The sequence below is a fragment of the Bubalus kerabau genome, chromosome 3, assembly GCF_029407905.1.
Source record: "Bubalus kerabau isolate K-KA32 ecotype Philippines breed swamp buffalo chromosome 3, PCC_UOA_SB_1v2, whole genome shotgun sequence".
NCBI classification, from domain to species: domain Eukaryota; kingdom Metazoa; phylum Chordata; class Mammalia; order Artiodactyla; family Bovidae; genus Bubalus; species Bubalus kerabau.
The window spans coordinates 47845168-47866234 of NC_073626.1; the positions used below are offsets into that span (position 1 = coordinate 47845168).

Sequence of the window (21067 nt, forward strand, 5' to 3'; positions counted from 1 at the left end):
GTAAGGTCTAATCCCTGGAGAAAGCCACCCTTCTTCTGCCATCTGTGGACCACTCAGGACAGGCTGAGAGGGGTGGGGCTAGGGGACGCACTGCATCCCACAGCTGACTCAGGACCGAGCACACTTGTCCAGCAGACATACTACCTGGTCATCTTCCTGGGTCAGCTCTGGAAAGAGTTAGTCGCTCACTCATCTGACTCTTTGCGACCCCATGGACTGCAGCCCATCAGGCTCCTCTGTCCATAGAATTCTCTAGGCAAGAATACTGGAGCGGGCTGCCATCCTTCTCCAGGGGATCTTCCCCACCCAGGGATCGAACCTGGGTCTCGCACATTGCAGGCAGATTCATTACCATCTGATACACCAGGGAAGCCCTCAGTTCTGAAGGCCCATATGGAGAATCTTGTCCAAAAACCTGAAGCTTGGTCCAGCTCAACTTTCTGTCTTAGCAAATGTGATGACTTTGATGAAATCTTAGAAAATCAGCATTGGAGAGGAACTGGGCCTCACTGGGCACCACTTTCTTATTTTCCAGACAGAAAAGCTGAGACCCAAGGAAGCAAAATAACTTTCAAAAGCAGAGAGCAAAACGGCCCCAGATCTTCCCAACAACCAGCCAGGGCTTTGGGTTCAGGGAAGTACTTTCCTTCATGAAGAGGAATTAATGATGACAGAAAAAAAAAAGACAGAAACAAACACCATAAAAACAAAAACTTCTACAAGATCATAAAGTAGCCATGTTTCCCCAAAATGGCCTTCTTTTAAAAAACTCCAATGTTCATAGCATTCCAGCCTTTAATAGTTGTCCTACTCTTAAGTACCTAAGAGGATACATAAATATTTCCTCTGCCTCTCTTTTGATAGTGTTGAAACAGTAAAATAGTAACACGTTCAGACACTGTGCTGAGAGAAGTCATTTAACTGATAGAGAAATGAGAAAGCGGTGGAAGGATTTGAAGGCAGCTCTTTAATTTGGGTCGAAGGCATTTTCCTGATGAAAATTAGTGTTTCTCCAGAGTGGAATAATTTCCTATTTAAAGCTTCAGTTGACTTGGCCTCGTTATAATGTGAAAAAGATTCAAATTGCTGATTGAGGGGGGTTGCACAGAACCAAATCCAAACAAAGCAGAATTCCCTTCGATTTGTTCCATCCAAGTTTCCTTGGCAAGATGGCTTCAGCCACCAGCCAGAGCCCCACCCACCACACCCCACTCCACCGCTGGCCCTGGACACGCACTAATGACCCTCAGCTGCTCTGGCCCCAGGCTCACTTTCTCCTACTGCCTGGCCACCCAACCTCCTATCTCCTATAAGAGGGGAAAAGACAGGGGGAGGGAAGATATTTAAGAGAAAATGGATGTTGAATTTTGTCAAAGGCTTTCTTTGCATCTATTGAGATAATCATATGGTTTTTATTTTTCAATTTGCTAATGTGGTGTATTACACTGATTGATTTGCGGATATTGAAGAATCCTTGCATCCCTGGGATAAAGCCCACTTGGTCATGGTGTATGATCTTTTTAATGTGTTGTTGGATTCTGATTGCTAGAATTTTGTTAAGGATTTTTGCATCTATGTTCATCAGTGATATTGGCCTGTAGTTTTCCTTTTTTGTGGCATCTTTGTCAGGTTTTGGTATTAGGGTGATGGTGGACTCATAGAATGAGTTTGGAAGTTTACCTTCCTCTGCAATTTTCTGGAAGAGTTTGAGTAGGATAGGTGTTAGCCCTTCTCTAAATTTTTCAGGTGACATGATCCTCTACATAGAAAACCATAAACACTCCACCAGAAAATTACTAGAACTAATCAATGAATATAATAAAGTTGCAGGATATAAAATCAACACACAGAAATCCCTTGCATTCCTATACACTAATAATGAGAAAACAGAAAGAGAAATTAAGGAACCAATTCCATTCACCATTGCAACAAAAAGAATAAAATACTTAGGAATATATCTACCTAAAGAAACTAAAGACCTATATATAGAAAACTATTAAACACTGATGAAAGAAATCAAAGAGGACACTAATAGATGGAGAAATATACCATGTTCATGGATAGGAAGAATCAATATAGTGAAAATGAGTATACTACCCAAAGCAATTTATAGATTCAATGCAATCCCTATCAAGCTACCAACGGTATTCTTCACAGAGCTAGAACAAATAATTTCACAATTTGTATGGAAATACAAAAAACCTCGAATAGCCAAAGCGATCTTGAGAAAGAAGAATGGAACTGGAGGAATCAACCTGCCTGACTTCAGGCTCTACTACAAAGCCACAGTCATCAAGACAGTATGGTACTGGCACAAAGACAGAAATATAGATCAATGGAACAAAATAGAAAGCCCAGAGATAAATCCACGCACATGTGGACACCTTATCTTTGACAAAGGAGGCAAGAATATACAATGGATTAAAGACAATCTCTTTAACAAGTGGTGCTGAGAAAACTGGTCAACCACTTGTAAAAGAATGAAACTAGAACACTTTCTAACACCATACACAAAAATAAACTCAAAATGGATTAAAGATCTAAACGTAAGACCAGAAACTATAAAACTCCTAGAGGAGAACATAGGCAAAACTCTCTCCGACATACATCACAGCAGGATCCTCTATGACCCACCTCCCAGAATATTGGAAATAAAAGTAAAAATAAACAAATGGGACCTAATTAAACTTAAAAGCTTCGGCACAACAAAGGAAATTATAAGCAAGGTGAAAAGACAGCCTTCAGAATGGGAGAAAATAACAGCAAATGAAGCAGCTGACAAACAACTAATCTCAAAAATATACAAGCAACTCCTACAGCTCAACGCCAGAAAAATAAATGACCCAATCAAAAAATGGGCCAAAGAACTAAATAGACATTTATCCAAAGAAGACATATAGATGGCTAACAAACACATGAAAAGATGCTCAACATCACTCATTATCAGAGAAATGCAAATCAAAACCACTATGAGGTACCATTTCACGCCAGTCAGAATGGCTGTGATCCAAAAGTCTACAAGCAATAAATGCTGGAGAGAGTGTGGAGAAAAGGGAACCCTCTTACACTGTTGGTGGGAATGCAAACTAGTACAGCCACTATGGAGAACAGTGTGGAGAGTCCTTAAAAAACTGGAAATAGAACTGCCTTATGATCCAGCAATCCCACTGCTGGGCATACACACTGAGGAAACCAGAATTGAAAGAGACACATGTACCCCAATGTTCATCGCAGCACTGTTTACAATAGCCAGGACATGGAAGCAACCTATATGTCCATCAGCAGATGAATGGATAAGAAAGCTGTGGTACATATACACAATGGACTATTACTCAGCCATTAAAAAGAATGCATTAGAATCAGTTCTAATGAGGTGGATGAAACTGGAGCCTATTATACAGACTGAAGTAAGCCAGAAAGAAAAAAACCAATACAGTATACTAACACATATATATGGATTTAGAAAGATGGTAACAATAACCCTGTATACGAGACAGCAAAAGAGATACTGATATATAGAACAGTCTTTTGAACTCTGTGGGAGAGGGAGAGGGTGGGATGATTTGGGAGAATGGCATTGAAATATGTACAATATCATATATGAAACAAGTCGCCAGTCCAAGGCTGATGCACGATACTGGATGCTTGGGGCTGGTGCACTGGGATGACCCAGAGGGATGGTATGGAGAGGGAGGAGGGAGGAGGGTTCAGGATAGGGAACACGTGTGGCAGATTCATTTTGATATATGGCAAAACCAATACAATATTGTAAAGTTAAAAAATAAAATACAATTTTTAAAAAAGAGTAAATAGTATCCCTTTGGGTAAACAGCATTGTGGGTAGTGTATCAGTTCCCATGGCTGCTGTAACAAATCTCCCCAAACAGAGTGCCTTAACACACACACACACACACACCCCTGGTTCCAGAGGTCAGAAATCCATAATGGGTCTTAGGGAGCTAAATTCTTGGTGTCACTGGGGCTGCATTCCTTCCAGAGGCACCAGGGGAGACTCTGTCCCTTCGCTTGCCCAGCTGCTAGAAGCTGCCTGCATCCCTTGGCTCAGGGCAGCTTCCCTCTGTTCCCTGCTTCCATCACCTACAGCATCTCCTCCTCTGACTGATGCTCTTGCCTCCCTCTCATAAGAACCACTGTGATGACACTGGGCCACTCAGATAGACATTTTCTTGAGTCTTCATCTCAAAGTCTCTTGTGCCATGTAAGTTGCCACATTCACAGGGCTTGGAGTTTAGGATGTGGACATTATGCTGTTTGTTACAGTAAGTTTGTTCTTTCTCTTACAGCAGATATTACCTGATAGTGTCTAACATTTAATGTCAGACACTACAGAGCTACAGCTATGCACACAACATACACACACACATACACACACACACACAACACAAATATCCATGTACTAAATGAGATGAGACAATAATCCTAGTATAGTTTAAATGAGAGTCACACGTATAACATCCAAAGTTATTGTATCAGGCTGTGTGCACGTTAAGTCACTTCAGTCGTGTCTGACTTTTTGTGATCCCATGGACTGTAGCCTACCAGGCTCCTTTGTCCATGGGATTTCCCAGGCAAGAATACTGGAGTGGATTGCCATTTCTTCGTCCAGGGGATCTTCCTGACCGAGGGATGGAACCTGCCTCTCTTGGGTCTCCTGCATTGGCAGGCAGTTCTTTACCACTATTGCCAACTAGGAAGTCTAATTGTAGCTAATTTCCAGTGGTAAAAAAGAGCAAACTAGAACTGATAACCCGTGGAATGCACTCACCTCTCAGTACTTCCAAGGACTTTGTAACCACTAAAAAGACAAAAGCCCGAATAATTTGGCAGTCCTGTCTGGGGAGCTCCGCGTCACTGGGAAGGGTCTGCAGGTGAAATGTCTCTGCTTTGGAGCCGGGACAGCACTGTACCTGCCAGCAACAGGAAGAGTGTGTCCCATGGAAGGGGTCTCCAGGCAGACGGCTCGGCTTCATAAAGCCCACCTTCCCCTGTGTGATCAGAGTGGAGTACCCCCCTCCAAGTAGGGGTAAGGGAGTGCTCTGAGGTCACACAACACATGCAGTTATCCTCAGGAAGGGGTGGGTTATAAGAGAAATGACAAGTACCTAGCAGGAGTGGATACAGGAAAAGGGGGAGATGTTAGGATTGAAATCTATTCATTTCATTCAACTCAAATAGAAGCGCTCTGATGATAAACATTTCATCCTCACACCCAGCTATTGCTATACTGAGTGGCTTGGCTCTCTGCCCCCATGTAAATATTTAACTGCCTAGACTCTTATCCAGGCTACACTCTCCCTCTTGTGAGTGGAACCAGTGCCCTTACCTACCCAAGTCTTTTCTTCCTGCAAATACCCCTTATCTCCCAAATCACCACATTTCCCCCCTTACGCCTCATTTTCATCATGATAGAAACATGCTCTAACATCTCCTATTGTGTCAAAACCCCTTCATCCCATATCCTCCAGGTCTCTCTTCCCTGTTACACCCCTCAGAAGCATCTGTATGCCTGTTACCATTTGACCTCCTGATTTACCTCTCTCAAATCCAGTTTTCTATTCAGTTTCTCCCTGAAACCTCATTTATCAAGGTCCTCAATGACACTTCTCCAGCAAATCCAGGGACCTCCCCGGAAGTCCAGTGGTTAAGAATCCACCTTTCAAAGCGGGGGATTCAGGCTCAATCCCTGGTCAGGGAACTAAGATCCCACATGCTACGGGGCAATTAAGCCCACGTGCCACACCTAGAGAGTCCGCATAACCACTGAGGCCTTGCACCACAGCGAGAGAAGTTCTTGCACCGCAGCAAGAGAAGCAAGCACACTGCAGCTGAGGGCCCGCACGCTGCAGTGAAGACCCAACACAGCCACAATTAAAAAAATAAATAAATAAAAAGCAAATTCAGCAGACTATGCACAAACTTCATTTTTATCACCCTCAAGGCAGGAATGACACAACGGGTTGCCTCCTTCTTCAAACTCAGTCTTCACTTGACTTCTAGGAGGACACCATCTCCATGCGGTCCTCCTCACTTCACCGTCTCCCTGTGGTCCTCCTGCTTTCCTGACCATTTTTTCCCAGTTTCCTTGGCTGGATCCTCCTCCTCTTTTCCTCTGGAACAGAGCCCTAAGCGCAGCCTCCTGCCCCCTTCTCTTCTCCAATTATCTGAACTTACTCCCTGAATCATCTCATCAGCGCTGGTGGGTGCAGATACATCCACATGCTACAGAGCCCGTGTGCTTTCACTCTCCAACTTCTCTCTGATTCAAGAGACCTGAGATTCCGTCAGCCAGCCCAGAAAGGGCCCCCAAACTCACCTCGCTGCTCAAACTAAACTGTGAAGCTTCCGGGGCCCTTTTGTGCCTCAGATCTATCTTGACAATGAGTCTGCTCAGCTTCACGTTAAAAATACTCCCGACTCTGACCACGTCCCCCTTCTCCAGTGCTGTTGCTGTTCAGTCTCCCAGTCGTGTCTGACTCTTGGCCACCCCGTGCACTGCAGCACCCCTGTCCTCACCATTCCAAATTCCCCCAGAGTTTGCCCGAGTTCATGGTCATTGCATCGGTGATGCCATCCAGTCATCTCATCCTCCGATGCCCTCGCTCGTTGGTACATGGCCCTTAATCCAGGCCGCCCTCACAATCCTGAAAGAACCTCCTCCATGGTTTCCCACTCCCACTCACGTGACTGAAAACTGAATGCTGCGGGGGAACCAAGCCCATGCGCCACAGCGAGGGAGTCCATGCGCCAGGACTCCTGGGCCCACGTACCACAGCGAGGGACATTTCCTCCACCCCACAAGGACGCACGGGCATCGCAGCTAAGAGCCCACATGCAGCAGTGAAGACCCAGCACAGCAAAATAAAAATTATGAAAAGCAAATTCGACAGCCTAGGCACAGAATATGAATGTGCCTGGAAAACGCCACCTGCCGTATCAGGAAACAAAGAATGCTGCAGCCACCGCTTTCCAGCTGCCCGGACAGTGAGCCCTGAGGGACTCACGTGGAAACAGCATGCCCACCATCAAGCCGGCAGCCACTGCAGCGCCCCCGGGCGCGCCCTGAGGGGCCGCGGGATGAGGAGGCACAGGACACTGGCTCCAGACGGCTGAGGTGCAGGTCAAGAGAACCATCTCAGGGAGCCCAGCCTCAGGCTTTTCCCAAACACAGAAACCCACTGAATTCCTGAGCTGAGATGTCCGGTAATCTTTTGATGTCTGGACGACCTGACCTTTTTTTCAACCCTCTATATTCTGGCCTCTCCTTTTCCTCTTCAGAGCAGTCCCTCACGCTGTCTGAGAAGACGCCTCCCAGGCTTGAAGTCTTCAGAAAGTCCTCTGAATAAAGCTTTAGGTTATGACTTTTTTTCAGTTGACACTCATATGATCTCTCCACAGAATGTTCATGTTTATCTTTCCGAATCGTGAGTCAAACCGCATCGCTCGCTTTCTGCAGCCCCCACAGATCTCCGTCACACTGGGAGTGAGTCCTAGGGGGGCGGGCAGTCAGTTCACAGCACCGAGCCCCGTCCAACAGCTCCTCGGCTCCAAGCTGACCACCGCCTCGTCACCTCTGCAGACGCCTTCCCTTGACGTCCCTCTACAGGGGCTCCCCTGAATGTTAACCCCTTTCCCAGGCAGCACAAACGTGAAAGGCACCAGTACGTTGCCGCTTCCAAAGCTGGCTGTATCTTTTGTACGAAATTTGCTAGCAAACCTCCGTCAGGGACTGAACAAGCTCCTCAATCCTGATGGTTGGAGTGTTGGTGGTTTAACATGAGGCTTGTGCTTCTTTCATGCCTTGAAAATTATTGACTCACAGTAGAAACCTTCCCAGGCTTCATGCTAAGTTAATATCTCATGATAAAGTCTCCCAGGAGATATTCTTTTCGCAAAATTATTTAACATTCAAGACCTAATATATCATGTTTGTTTACTGTGATAAACATCCTGACAGATGATTTACCTGTAAGCATTTGCCTCAGTTGCTTTAAAGTGGTTAAGCTTTATGTTTCCTTAATTCATAAATATCCCTAAAATTCTCTATGAACTTTACAGGATATTTTAAAAGTCAGATTATAGGGATACTATAGTGCATATATTCTTCGGAAAATAACATTATCTTTAACTTGAAAACTTTCAGATATGAAGGGGAAAAAAAATAGGATTTCTGAGCCCATCTAGTCATTGCTATTAGGAACTCACTGGGCAGTCAGTCTCTACTACAAAGCCACAGTCATCAAGACAGTATGGTACTGGCACAAAGACAGAACTATAGATCAATGGAACAAAACAGAAAGCCCAGAGATAAATCCACGCACCTATGGACACCTTATCTTTGACAAAGGAGGCAAGAATATACAATGGAGAAAAGACAATCTCTTTAACAAGTGGTGCTGGGAAAACTGGTTAACTGCTGTAAAAGAATGAAACTAGAACACTTACTAACACCATACACAAAAATAAACTCAAAATGGATTAAAGATCTAAACATAAGACCAGAAACTATAAAACTCCTAGAGGAAAAGATAGGCAAAACACCCTCCGACATAAACCACAGCAGGATCCTCTATGACCCACCTCCCAGAATATTGGAAATAAAAGCAAAAATGAACAAATGGGAGCTAGTTAAAATTAAAAGCTTCTGTGCAACAAAGGAAACTATAAGCAAGGTGAAAAGACAGCCTTCAGAATGGGAGAAAATAATAGCAAATGAAGCAACTGACAAACAACTAATCTCAGAAATATACAAGCAACTCCTGCAGCTTAATTTCAGAAAAATAAACAACCCAATCAAAAAATGGGCCTAAACAGACATTTCTCCAAAGAAGACATATAGATGGCTAACAAACACATTAAAAGATGCTCAACATCACTCATTATCAGAGAAATGCAAATCAAAACCACAATGAGGTACCATTTCACACCAATAAGAATGGCTGCTATCCAAAAGTCTACAAGCAATAAATGCTGGAGAGGGTATGGAAAAAAGGGAACCCTCTTACACTGTTGGTGGGAATGCAAACTAATACAGCCACTATGGAGAACAGTGTGGAGATTCCTTAAAAAACTGGAAATAGAACTGCCTTATGACCCAGCAATCCCACTGCTGGGCATACACGCTGAGGAAACCAGAACAGAAAGAGACACGTGTACCCCAATGTTCATCGCAGCACTGTTTATAATAGCCAGGACATGGAAGCAACCTAGATGTCCATCAGCAGATGAATGGATGAGAAAGCTGTGGTACATATACACAATGGAGTATTACTCAGCCATTAAAAAGAATACATTTGAATCAGTTCTAATGAGGTGGATGAAACTGGAGCCTATTATACAGACTGAAGTAAGCCAGAAAGAAAAACACCAATACAGTATACTACATATATACAGCATATATATGGGATTTAGAAAGATGGTAACAATAACCCTGTATGTGAGACAGCAAAAGAGACACTGATGTATAGAACAGTCTTTTGGACTCTGTGGGAGAGGGAGAGGGTGGGATGATTTGGGAGAATGGCATTGAAACATGTAAATTATCATATGTGAAATGAATCACCAGTCCAGGTTCTATGCATGAGACAGGGTGTGCTCAGGGCTGGTGCACTGGGATGACCCAGAGGGATGGTACGGGGAGGGAGGTGGCAGGGGGGTTCAGGATGGGGAACACATGTACACCCATGGCTCATTCACGTCAATGTATGGCAAAACCAGTACAATATTGTAAAGTAAAAAGTAATAATAATTTAAAAAAACTTTTAATAAATAAATAAGAGTAATGAAGATGTATGCTCCTGTGAAGATTTAATAAATAAATAAGAGTAATGAAGTGTATGCTCCTGTGAAGATACCTAGGTGAGTAATGCACTAGTTCTAAGCTAGCCCTAATGTTGCCTTCAGCTTGAAGAAACTTCAGTTTTTTTCTTCCCAACTCTACACTCCTGATCTCCTTTCTTATAGCACTTACTTTAGAAAACCGATCATCTAAATTCTTTCTCTGGTCCTTTGAGATGTAAATCTTTTAGAAAGCTTCTTGCCCATGTGACAACCCAGGTCTTTCCCCAGGATCCAGGAGCCATCCCTCTGACATGGAACCATTAAGGAAACAAAGGAGAGGAGCCTGACTTGGACAGCTGCACAAGAGCAAACACAGATGGGCTAATCACTTGGAGGACATTCGCCAGACTCAGGAACAACTGCGTTTGCTCCATCCCTGGATCAGCCTCCCCTGAAAGGCCTCCAGCACTTTCCCCCCAGCTCACCCAGCACTCAGGAGCCCCCCTCCCTCTGGTTCAGCTGTGTGGAGTTGACTCTCCTCTATGACAACTGTCCTGAATAAAGTTTCCCCTGCCTGTTGAACTTGGCCCTGTGCAATGAGGTTACATTGACCCTAGAATCCCAGTACTGGAGATGACCAAGCTTTCTGTACTCACAGGCTTACCATCTTGACCAGGCCGTCCGGGGTATCCAGGATTCCCAGGCTGTCCGGGGTCACCCTAGAGAGGAAAAAAAAGCTCTCAGTCCAAAACAACCAACTCTACTGATTCCGTCAGAGGCCACCAGGGCTCAAAACCAATTCCATCACTTGCAGCTTTTTGTAAAACAAACAAACAAATGTAAAACTGGAAATCTCAAAATAGGGTTAGAAAAATGATATCATAGTTACTTTTCAAAGTAAAGCCTTTTTATTATGAAATATTTCAGGGATTTAATTCTGTGAACATTACAGGTATGGAGAAAGAAATGGCAACCCACCCCAGTATTCTTGCCTGGAGAATCCCAGGGACAGAGGAGCCTGTTGGGCTGCCGTCTATGGGGTCGCACAGAGTCAGACATGACTGACGCGACTTAGCAGCAGCAGCACATTACAGGTATAACAAGGGAAGTACTTTTCACTGATGTAAAATGTCAGTATCTATCGCAGGAAACATGTTTAGAATTCTGAACAAACTGTGCAATGTCACAACAAGTATGGCTTCAACAACTAATATTTCACTCAGAAATCTACAACTTTAATTCTATTCTAGACATTACACTACAGGAATCCATGACTTATGATATAACAATTCAATTTATAATTATTTTTAATATGATATCACTTGTAGGTTGAATCTAAAATATGACACTGATGAACTTACCTACAGAAACAGACTCAAAGACAGAAATAGACTTGTGGTTGCCAAGGGGATAGAGAGGTGGGGGACGAATAGATTGGGAATTTGGGTTTAACAGAGGCAAACTATTATATACAGGATGGATACACAACAAGGTCCTACTGCATAGCACAGGGAACTATTAATATATTCAATATCCTACAATAAACCATAATGGAAAAGACTATGAAAAAGCACGTGTGTGTGTGTGTGTATATATACACATATTTATATATGCTTAACTGAATAAGTTTTCTGTACAGCAGTAATTAACACAACATTGTAAGTCAACTATACTTCAATGAAAATAATTTATATCCTAAAAACGTTGTATTTTTTTTTTTAAAGTCCACAGGCTATGTGATCTTCCATGTGGGAGTCAAGTTTAAAGCTGTACAACAATTGTTCCTTTCAATCTAGTCAGTGTGTCTCTGCCTATATTTATAATTTCATTTTAACACAATATTAAACTTCTACAACTTGAATATTTTCGTCAAAATGAAAAGTGAAAGAAAAAGTGAAATTTGCTCAGTCATATCCAACTCTTTGTGACCTCATGGACCATGGAATTCTCCAGGCCAGAACACTGGAGTGGGTAGCCGTTCCCTTCTCCAGGGGATCTTACCAACCCAAGGATCGAACCCAGGTCTCCCACAATGCAGGCAGATTCTTTACCAGCTGAGCCACCAGGGAAGCCCAACAGTATTAGAGTGGGTAGCCTATCCCATCTCCAGCAGATCTTCCTAACCCAGGAATCAAACCAGACTCTTTACCAGACTCTTTACCAGACTCTTTACTGGCTTCATGGGAAGCCCCATGAAAATGAGGCCTCATGAAAACCAGGCCTAAGCCAAACAACCTGTCCAGCTCCCAGAATCCTTGAATACATGTTACACCTAAAATACAAACTCTGTCCTCACAAACCAGAGACCTCCAAAGAACATTATTCTGTACAGCCTGGCAACAAGCCCAGACACATTCTAAAAACTGTAGCATGCTGCCCAATGGCCAATACTGACCAATCAGATTGGAAAAGACCCTGATGCTGGGAAAGACTGAAGGCAGGAGGAGAAAGATATGACAGAGGATGAGATGGTTGGATGGTATCACCGACGTGATGGACATGAGTTTGAGCAATTTCCAGGAGTTGGTGATGGACGGGGAAGCCTGGCGTGCTGCAGTCCATAGGGTCGCAAAGAGTCAGACACGACTGAGTGATTGAACTGAACTGAGCAGTCAGATGGTCACCATGTGTGAAAAACAATGAAAGCAACACTTTTTGTGAGGTGAGTGTGTTTTATAATTTAATTCTAAGAACTACCTCAAAAAATAGTATCAGGGAATTCCCTGTGGTCCAGTGGTTAGGACTCCATCCACTGAGGCCACAAGTTTGATCCCTGGACAGGGAACTAAGATCCCACAAGACACAGGGTGTGTCTAAAAACAATAATAATGACGATATCATATTTGTGTATTACAGAATCCATGAGGGCATCTTGCTGAAAAAGATCATGTCTCAGCCATCATTTATTGGTGAACTACTACAGAGTGATAACTGATTTCAATTCAGCAGGGCTTCACATCTACAGCAAGAAGTCATTCACACATACCCCAGTGATTATATGTTAACTAAAGGCCACTGCTAAGGGAACTTCTCCAGAGCCAAGTGCTCTGGTCTGAAATTTGACTTCAGGCTACTGGCGAGGGCCGTTTGTTCCTGAAACATAACAGGAAAAATGGAAAGAACTGGGTGAACTCTACCAAGGAGCCAGTGGAGAAGGGATGGGCTTTTCCTTATGTTTGCCCAAGAGGTTGACCACGTGGAAAGGCTGAGGAGAAGGGACATGCCGTTTTTAAAAGAGATAGAAAAGGAATAGCTGTAAACTCAGGGAGAAAAGTAATGCAGGGACATGTAGTTTCTTGCTGAAGAGGCACAATCTGTAATTCTAATCCAAAGATAGCCAGTGTCAGCCGGGCATTAGAGAGCAGTGTTTCCATTCTCTAGGGTATTAAATGTTTTTTCTTCTTATTTTGAGAGGATCCACACTGATTTCTGGCCTCTCTGCCATCTTTCTTTAACCATGTTCAGAATGGCCTCACCACTTCTCAACAAATTCCATCTTTCTTTTCTTTTTTCTTTTTCTCCTGGGAAGACTTTCTTCCTTTTGCATTTGAGTCCATATATCAAGGTTTCCAATCAATGTACCTTCCTTGTTACTGCATTTTCTCCTGATGTCTTTTTCTACTGAAATACTACAGCAGCTCCCTTGTCACTCACTGATCACTTAATGAGAGTTTTCTCAAAATTATCCCTTGATTGGTCTTCATTCATCATTTGGATTGAGGCCCCTTAAAAACATGGTTAATGTTTTCCACTGTTTTAGGACAATGCTGAGTATCAAGGAGAATCTCGATAACTATTTGCTGATGGTGACTGCAGTCATGAAATTAAAAGACGCTTGCTCCTTGGAAGAAAGTTATGACCAACCTAGACAACATATTAAAAAGCAGAGACATTAAAAAAAAAAAAAAAAAAAGCAGAGACATTACTTAGTCAACAAAGGTCTGTCTGGTCAAAGCTATGGTTTTTCCAGTAGTCATGTATGGATGAGAGAGTTAAACTATAAAGAAAGCTGAGCACTGAAGAATTGATGCTTTTGAGCTGTCGTGTTGGAGAAGATTCTTGAGAGTCTCTTGGACTGCAAGGAGATCCAACCAGTCCATCCTAAAGGAAATCAGTCCTGGGTGTTCATTGGAAGGACTGATGCTGAAGATGAAACTCCAATACTTTGGCCACCTGATGCAAAGAACTGACTCATTGGAAAAGACCCTGATGCTGGGAAAAATTGAAGGCAGGAAGAGAAGGGGATGACAGAGGATGAGATGGTTGGATGGCATCACCGACTCAATGGACATGAGTTTGAGTAAACTCCAGGAGTTGGTGATGGACAGGGAAGTCTGGTGTGCTGCAATCCATGGGGTCACAAAGAGTCAGACATGACTGAGCAACTGAACTGAACTGAACTGATTATTTCCAATCAGATCAAATCCGTTAATGACCTCTTTACTCGTACAGTATTAATTATCAGCAAAATCCACAACATCAAAAGGATCTGAGAAGGTTTAACTTCTATGATGATGAGGCTGAAATAAAACTTTGGCATGAGAAGAAACAGGAGTTGTGTTTTTAAGCTGCATAAAAGTACAAAACATACTTAACGATAATATTTTAAATGAATCAAAACTAAGTTTCCAAGGGAAAAATTCACCCACAAGATAAAACCCAATGTGACTTCTTAAGGCAACACAGGTCAATGGCCCCAGAGGGAAAATAATCTCTTCTGCAGGTTCTATTATTTCTGGTAGGTTTTAGTGGTTATTTGAACTATTGCCCTATTGGTTTATTTGCAAAACCTCAGGTAGGTATGTTATTGCTTCCAAAAAAACTGGAAGAATAAAGTAAAACCCTAACTGATTTTTGAAGAGAAGGCCAATTAGAATAAAAATTCAATTTTACTATTGTAGTAAAAGCTGACACCAACCTTTACTGATTGCTTACTACATGCTAAGCACTGCTCCACAAGATTTGCTGTTGTTGGGTTGCTAAGTCACGTCCGACTCTTTGAGACCCCATTGACTGTAGCCCACCAGTCTCCTCTGTCCACGGAATTTTCCAGGCAAGAATACTGGAGTGGATTGCCATTTCCTTCTCCAGGGGATCTTTCAGACCTGGGGATTGAACCAGCATCTCATATGTCCTTTGCATTGGCAAAAGGGTTCTTTATAGTTGAGCGACCAGGGAAGCCCCCTGTGAGATTTACCTGTATTCAATTTCTTAATCCTCATAAGAATCCCATGAAGCAGGTAATTTTACTGTTCCCACTTTATATATAAGAAAACTGAGGCCCAAGAAGGTTAGGTAACTTGTCCAAGGTCAAAAGGCAGCAGTGGAGATGGGAATCCAGCTAATTGAACTTTAGACACCATGCTCCTTAATGCCCCTCTCTCTGCCCACATCAAAATGCAAACCGATCAGAAACCAACCCAGGGAAGGCTAGCAACCTTAACGTGGAAACGATTTTCCAAATATATTAAATTAGACATATGACATACAATTACACAACTGTGACTAAATTCTCAATCTACTTTCTTGTAGTTTAGTTGAAACATGTGCAATTTCAAAAAATAAGTATTCAGCTGAAAAGAAATTCTTACTTATGATGAATTGATTTTGTGCCATAGAATTTCTGAGTTGCTGCCAGGGATGGGAACATCATGGACTAAGTTGAAACATCCCTGCACAAGGCCTTGCAAGTGTTCAAATATGAGCAAAGTGAGAAACAATCGCACTTGCAAAAGTAAGCCAATTCTTTTAAGTTATTCATCTAAAACAAAGGTCGCTTAGGCCTGAATCCCGTGTTTTAAAGCTCTCTTCTCAAAACCCCTGTGCCTTGAGACTACCCACTGCCCTCCACAGAAGTATCTGACCTAAGACCAAGTCCTTTGGTTTTCACCAAAACCAACCTCTTCTCTCCCTCAAAACTCAAATACTAATTCTCTTCAGCTAGAAGGAACCCACTTAGTTTGGGGAAATTAGCATAAATATGTGAATGCCCAGTGGTTCCTGAAATTTCCCAAAGGCTTTTGTATTTTAGCCTGAGGTTACCTTGATAACCCAAAGGAATCGCTACTCAGTAGAATTATCAGGGTGAAACAAAGGGAACCAATAAACTTGTAGAAAGAATGGTATTTCAGAGAAAATAAGTTATTAAGAAATTGCTTCTTCCTTAAAAAAAGTTGAAAAAAAATTGCTTTTTTTCCACATTTTCACTCTGTATGTGTGTGTGCTCAGTTGTGTCCGACTCTTTGGGAACCCACAGACGAGCCCACCAGGCTTCTTGTCCATGGAATTTTCCAGGCAAGAATCCTGGAGTGGGTTGCCATTTCCTTCTCTAGGATATCTTCCCGACTCAGGGATCGGATCCACTTCTCTTGCATCTCCTGCACTGGCAGGCAGATTCTAAAGATTAGACCAAATATGGGGAGTTTGTCCCCACAAATGTCCCTTTAGCTACAAAGTGGAGGAAGAAGCTGCCATTGCATGGACAGGTCTTTTGGAAGGGATTTATTTTTAAACCGGAGATTGCCTGGATCTTTCATATAGAACAAACACATTCCACATGGATTAATTGGGGGACAGATGAATCTTACTTTTTCAATCATTTTATAATTCATTAAATAAAAAATATTACTATTAAGCACTACTCTAGACACTGAAATTCCAAAAGAGAACTGAACTAACCTTCACTGTGAGGTGCTTCCCTATAAAAATCATTCCCAGAGTGTCATTAATTTAGTTACTCCCTTTGACAGTAGGGAGACAGAATGAATAAGACAGACTCATTCAGGGGCTTCTCTATGCTTAACAGATATAGTTCTCTGTGCTTAGTGAAGAGTCCAAGTATGGGCTGTGCTGTGCTTAGTCGCTCAGTCGTGTCTGACTCTGCCATCCCATGGACTTGCAGCCCACCAGGCTCCTTTGTCTGTGGGGATTCTTCAGGCAAGAATACTGGAGTGGTTTGCCATGCCCTCCTCAAGGGGATACTCCCACCCCAGGGATCAAACCCAGATCTCCCACACTGCAGGCAGATTCTTTACCATCTGAGCCACCAGGGAAGCCCAAGAATACTGGAGTGAATAGCCTATCCCCTCTCCAGAGGATCTTCCTGAACCAGGAATTAAACCGAGGTCTCCTACATTGCAGAAAGATTTTTTACCAGATTAGATTAGCTACCAGGGAAGCCCAAGTATGGGCTATCATAGTTAAATTAACCTGGTTTTACAAAAGGGTTGTCATATTTGTTGGAAGTTCAGAAAACTTGAAGCAGATGACTGACTTTATCTTAGAATCAGCACTTACTCACCCATCCACATGTGAATTTCTCCTCTTTCAGTTTCATGACTTAACTCTCAGCTCCCAGAACCCAATTTCTCGCTACTGGGAAGACTAGATTCTCCTGCACAGATAAGTCTGCCTGATGGAAATCTGTAAAGCGTTCCAGAGAACATCTAACAAAAACGACCAATACATCTCAGCTGGATGTATAGTAAAATCGCTTCATCTGTTTTAGTTCTGATTCTGTTGGACTAATTAAAAACCTATCAATTTTCCAGGCCAGAAGTTCTCCAAGGGAAGAAAACCTCAGGGTGTTGCTATGGATTCTGTTTTTCACATACAGGTCCCTGATGTGAGTAAGGAACCACCTCCAGGGGAAAGAGCCCTAAAAGGATGGAAGAGTGTGTGTGTGTTCCTGTCTTCCTGCCAGCTTTTCTGAAGAAAATGGAAAGCAGATTAAGAAAGCACGCCAACTTGAAGATCAGTGGAAAACTGCAATTTCACTTAAAGTGGTAGGTGGCAAAGGGGTGAGATGATGACTAAGAGAGAATGAAAATGAGGAACACATGAAACTTGAAAATACTGAGAATCAGAGGCTTTCACAGATAAGACAAAGCGTGTGCTAAAAGTTTGCTGCAGGAACATACGTGCATAAAACTGGTATCACTTCAAGATGCCTAATGGACCACTGATGAAGATCAGGATACATCAGGAGGCCCTGGGGGCCTGCCCCCAGAGTGGACAGCCCCTTAGAGGCCCCGGGGGCAACCTGAGCAGGCGGAAGGTCCTCTGGGCTTAGAGAGGTCAGTGTCATGGAACTCTGATTTCCACAAGGTATCTCTTGCAGATCAAATCATTTCAATGTAAAATATTCCAAGTTAAATAAAGTTGTATAAATATATTTCAAAAGATACATTGATAGGTATATCATATAGGTATGGCTGGTAGGTAGGTCATACCATGCTGCCTTGCAAGGTAAATTGTTTGAGAAGCATACTGCAGGTATTTTTCCTTTGGGTCAAAACATCCTAAATAACATGGCTACTTTATCAGAAGAACACTTGAATTAATCTTCCTAAATGCAATCTAAAAATTGTTCACAATAACCAATTATAAAGGACTGAAGTCAAATTCCAAGCCAAACAGGTTTATTTTGAATTTACCCTTTTATTTCTTAAATTGTGTTTCTTTCTTAATTTCAAGCTAGGTTTGAAGTGGGTCATAAACTATCACCTGAAAATGGATGGGGAAACATGCACAAAAGACCAGTATTTAATTCTCTCAGATCACCAATCTAAAATCTGAAATCTTTTAGTTGTGATGATTAAAACTTATCAGAAAATTCCATCTAAATGAATATTATAATTCATATTTAGCAAAATTTATTATGGTCACTTCAGGTAATAAATGATTAATACTCAAAACATTCTCTCTAGCTAAGAAGTCATACTTGTTTTCAAGTTAGACATTTTTATCTAGATGATATTTTTAAATAATATTAAGTAAACAAGATTTGGTTTTCCTTGGTAGCTCAGTTAGTAAAGAATTTGCCTGCAATGCAGGAGACTGCAGTTCGATTCCTGGGTCGGGAGGATCCCCTGGAGAAGGGATAGGATACCCACTCCAGTATTCTTGCCTGGAGAATCCCATGGACAGAGGAGCCTGGCAGGCTATAGTGAATGCTGTAGCAAAGAGTCGGACATGACTGAGCAACTAAGCACAGCACAAAGAAGACTTCTCTACAGTGGACAAACCACTTAACTCTCAGTGTCTTAGGCTATGTCTAAGTGATGCCACAATCAGTATCAACTTACTTAAAAAATTCAGCCATTCATATTTAATAGATAGAAACAGATTCAGAATATTATGTAAAAAGTAACTAGTTATATAATAGTATGCACATCATACTTCCAATCATATACAAATGTGTACACAAATGAATATGTTTATACAAATATACACAAAAAATACATATGCACACAAATAATATATATAAAGATACTACTACTACTACTACTACTGAGTCGCTTCAGTCGTATCCGACTCTGTGCAACCCCATGCACTGCAGCCTACCAGGCTTCTCCATCCATGGGATTCTCCAGGCAAGAACACTGGAGTGGGTTGCCATTTCCTGCTCCAATATACAGATACATATCCAAATAAATATGTAAATGCAACTGAGAGATATGCATGTGTGAAAATGACTAAAAGAATATACTTTCTAAAAATAATTATTGCATGATAAGTAAAAAAATAAATTAGTACATATGCACACCTTTGACTCTCTTTTTAGACCTGGACATCAAACACAACACTCAAACCAATTTTCAAGTTTTTATTTCATTTTTCTATCTGAAAGTCATCTTGACAGATTAAGCATTTAGACATTTAAGAATTTAGAACGTATCTTTCTTCATTTTCTACCTGGTTGTAAGGAAGTATCATTCTTGGGATACAGTAGCGGCATCAAGAGGAAAAAACACAAATGGACAAGCAAGCAAACAAAATAATATTCTCCCCCACTTTATTGTGGGATGAATTTAAGGTTCAAAGCCAATTGCAGATTAGGATACACTTTTTTAAAAAAATCACTAAAACTCACCATTTAAACTCTTCTAAGATATTAGGCAGAATATTCACAACAGGCTCAATGGTGATTAGGAATTTTGTGCTTGCTCAGCTTTAGTTTGTCTGATTTAACAAAAAAAGCAAGTTAGGTGTTACTCACTTTGGGCCCTTGTAGTCCTGGTTTTCCTGGAGGACAAATACAGGGAGCTGCGGTTGAACCTACATCACTGGGACCGTTGAGGCACTAAAAGACAGAAAAGGAGACATACCGCACGGCAAGATGCAAACACACATGTGCACACACGTGTGTCTGTGTGTGTGTGACATGGTGAAGACAACTTACATTTACTTTCCAATGATATCTAGCCCAATCCAATAAGAAATTCAGCATCACACAAACAAACTATGAATACTAGATACACTCAAACCACATGGAAATCGATTCTATTTCTCTGACATACTTACAATTGATGGAAGGAAGCTAAACAGTCCCACCATGCAAATATTACCATAAGGAGAATAATAGTGTCCAGGCCTACCTCACCATTCTGAAAGAAAAACAACAAACATGTTTTTAAGACATGCTTTGAATTAAATTCTAAATCATCGTTCTAATTTACAGATATTTCTTTGTCTAGAGATAAATGAAGTATCAAAACCATCAAGAGCTAAAACATTTGATAGCAACTATACTAAAAAATTACCTATATATGTTATTCTTACATTTATAATAGGATGAAGGAAGGAAATAAGCAACGATGAGAGTGTGCTTGGTAAAACAGACTTGCAGGAATAAAATTACCTCAAGGTGGGGCTTTTATGCTCTCTTAAACTTTCTGGAAATCACTTAGTGAAATGAAAGTCACTCGGTTGTGTCCTATTCTTTGCAACTCCATGGACTGTCATCCACTAGGCTCTTCTGTCCATGGAATTCTCCAGAGAGACATAAGAGACTCAGATTCAGTCCCTGGGTCAGAGAGATCCCCCGGAGGAGGGCAGGGCAACTCACTCCAGGATTCTTGCCTGGACAGTCCCATGGACAGAGGAGCCTAGCAGGCTACAGTCCTCAGCATTGCAAAGAGTTGGACACAACTGAAGCAACTTAGCACCCTGGAAATCACGTGAGAACCAGAGAAAAAGACAAAACACATCTAAGCAAGTCAACTACATGCATTCAATTTTATGCAATTTACTTTAGGAAAGCTTCTTGCTAAACAATCTATTTCTTACTGAATATTGCACGATTTAAAATGGGTTAGTAGTCTTTCCAAACAATAACAAGTTCAATCAGAAAATGAGAAGATGGGAATAAAGATGAAAAAGGGTATAAACAAACCTGAAGAAGTCACACATGAGAGTGAGGAAGGAGCCATTGAAACAGAAGGTGGATATGAGAACTCAGAATCTACAGTCTAAAGCTATGCTTCTA

General features: G+C 41.8%; 1 protein-coding gene across 2 annotated transcripts in view; it reads right to left on the reverse strand.

Moving 5' to 3' along the window:
* Window positions 1-21067, reverse strand: part of COL21A1 (collagen type XXI alpha 1 chain) — a 251131-nt gene that overhangs the window by 108894 nt on the left and 121170 nt on the right. Inside the window, exons 8-10 of one of the 2 annotated variants that reach the window (XM_055571783.1) lie at window positions 20178-20186; window positions 19799-19882; window positions 10455-10517 (exon numbers count right to left, since the gene is read on the reverse strand). In XM_055571783.1, the coding sequence (XP_055427758.1) occupies window positions 10455-10517; window positions 19799-19882; window positions 20178-20186 (156 nt within the window). Of the gene's footprint in view, window positions 1-10454; window positions 10518-19798; window positions 19883-20177; window positions 20187-21067 lie in introns of those variants that run through there. The other variant, XM_055571782.1, reaches the window with a different exon arrangement.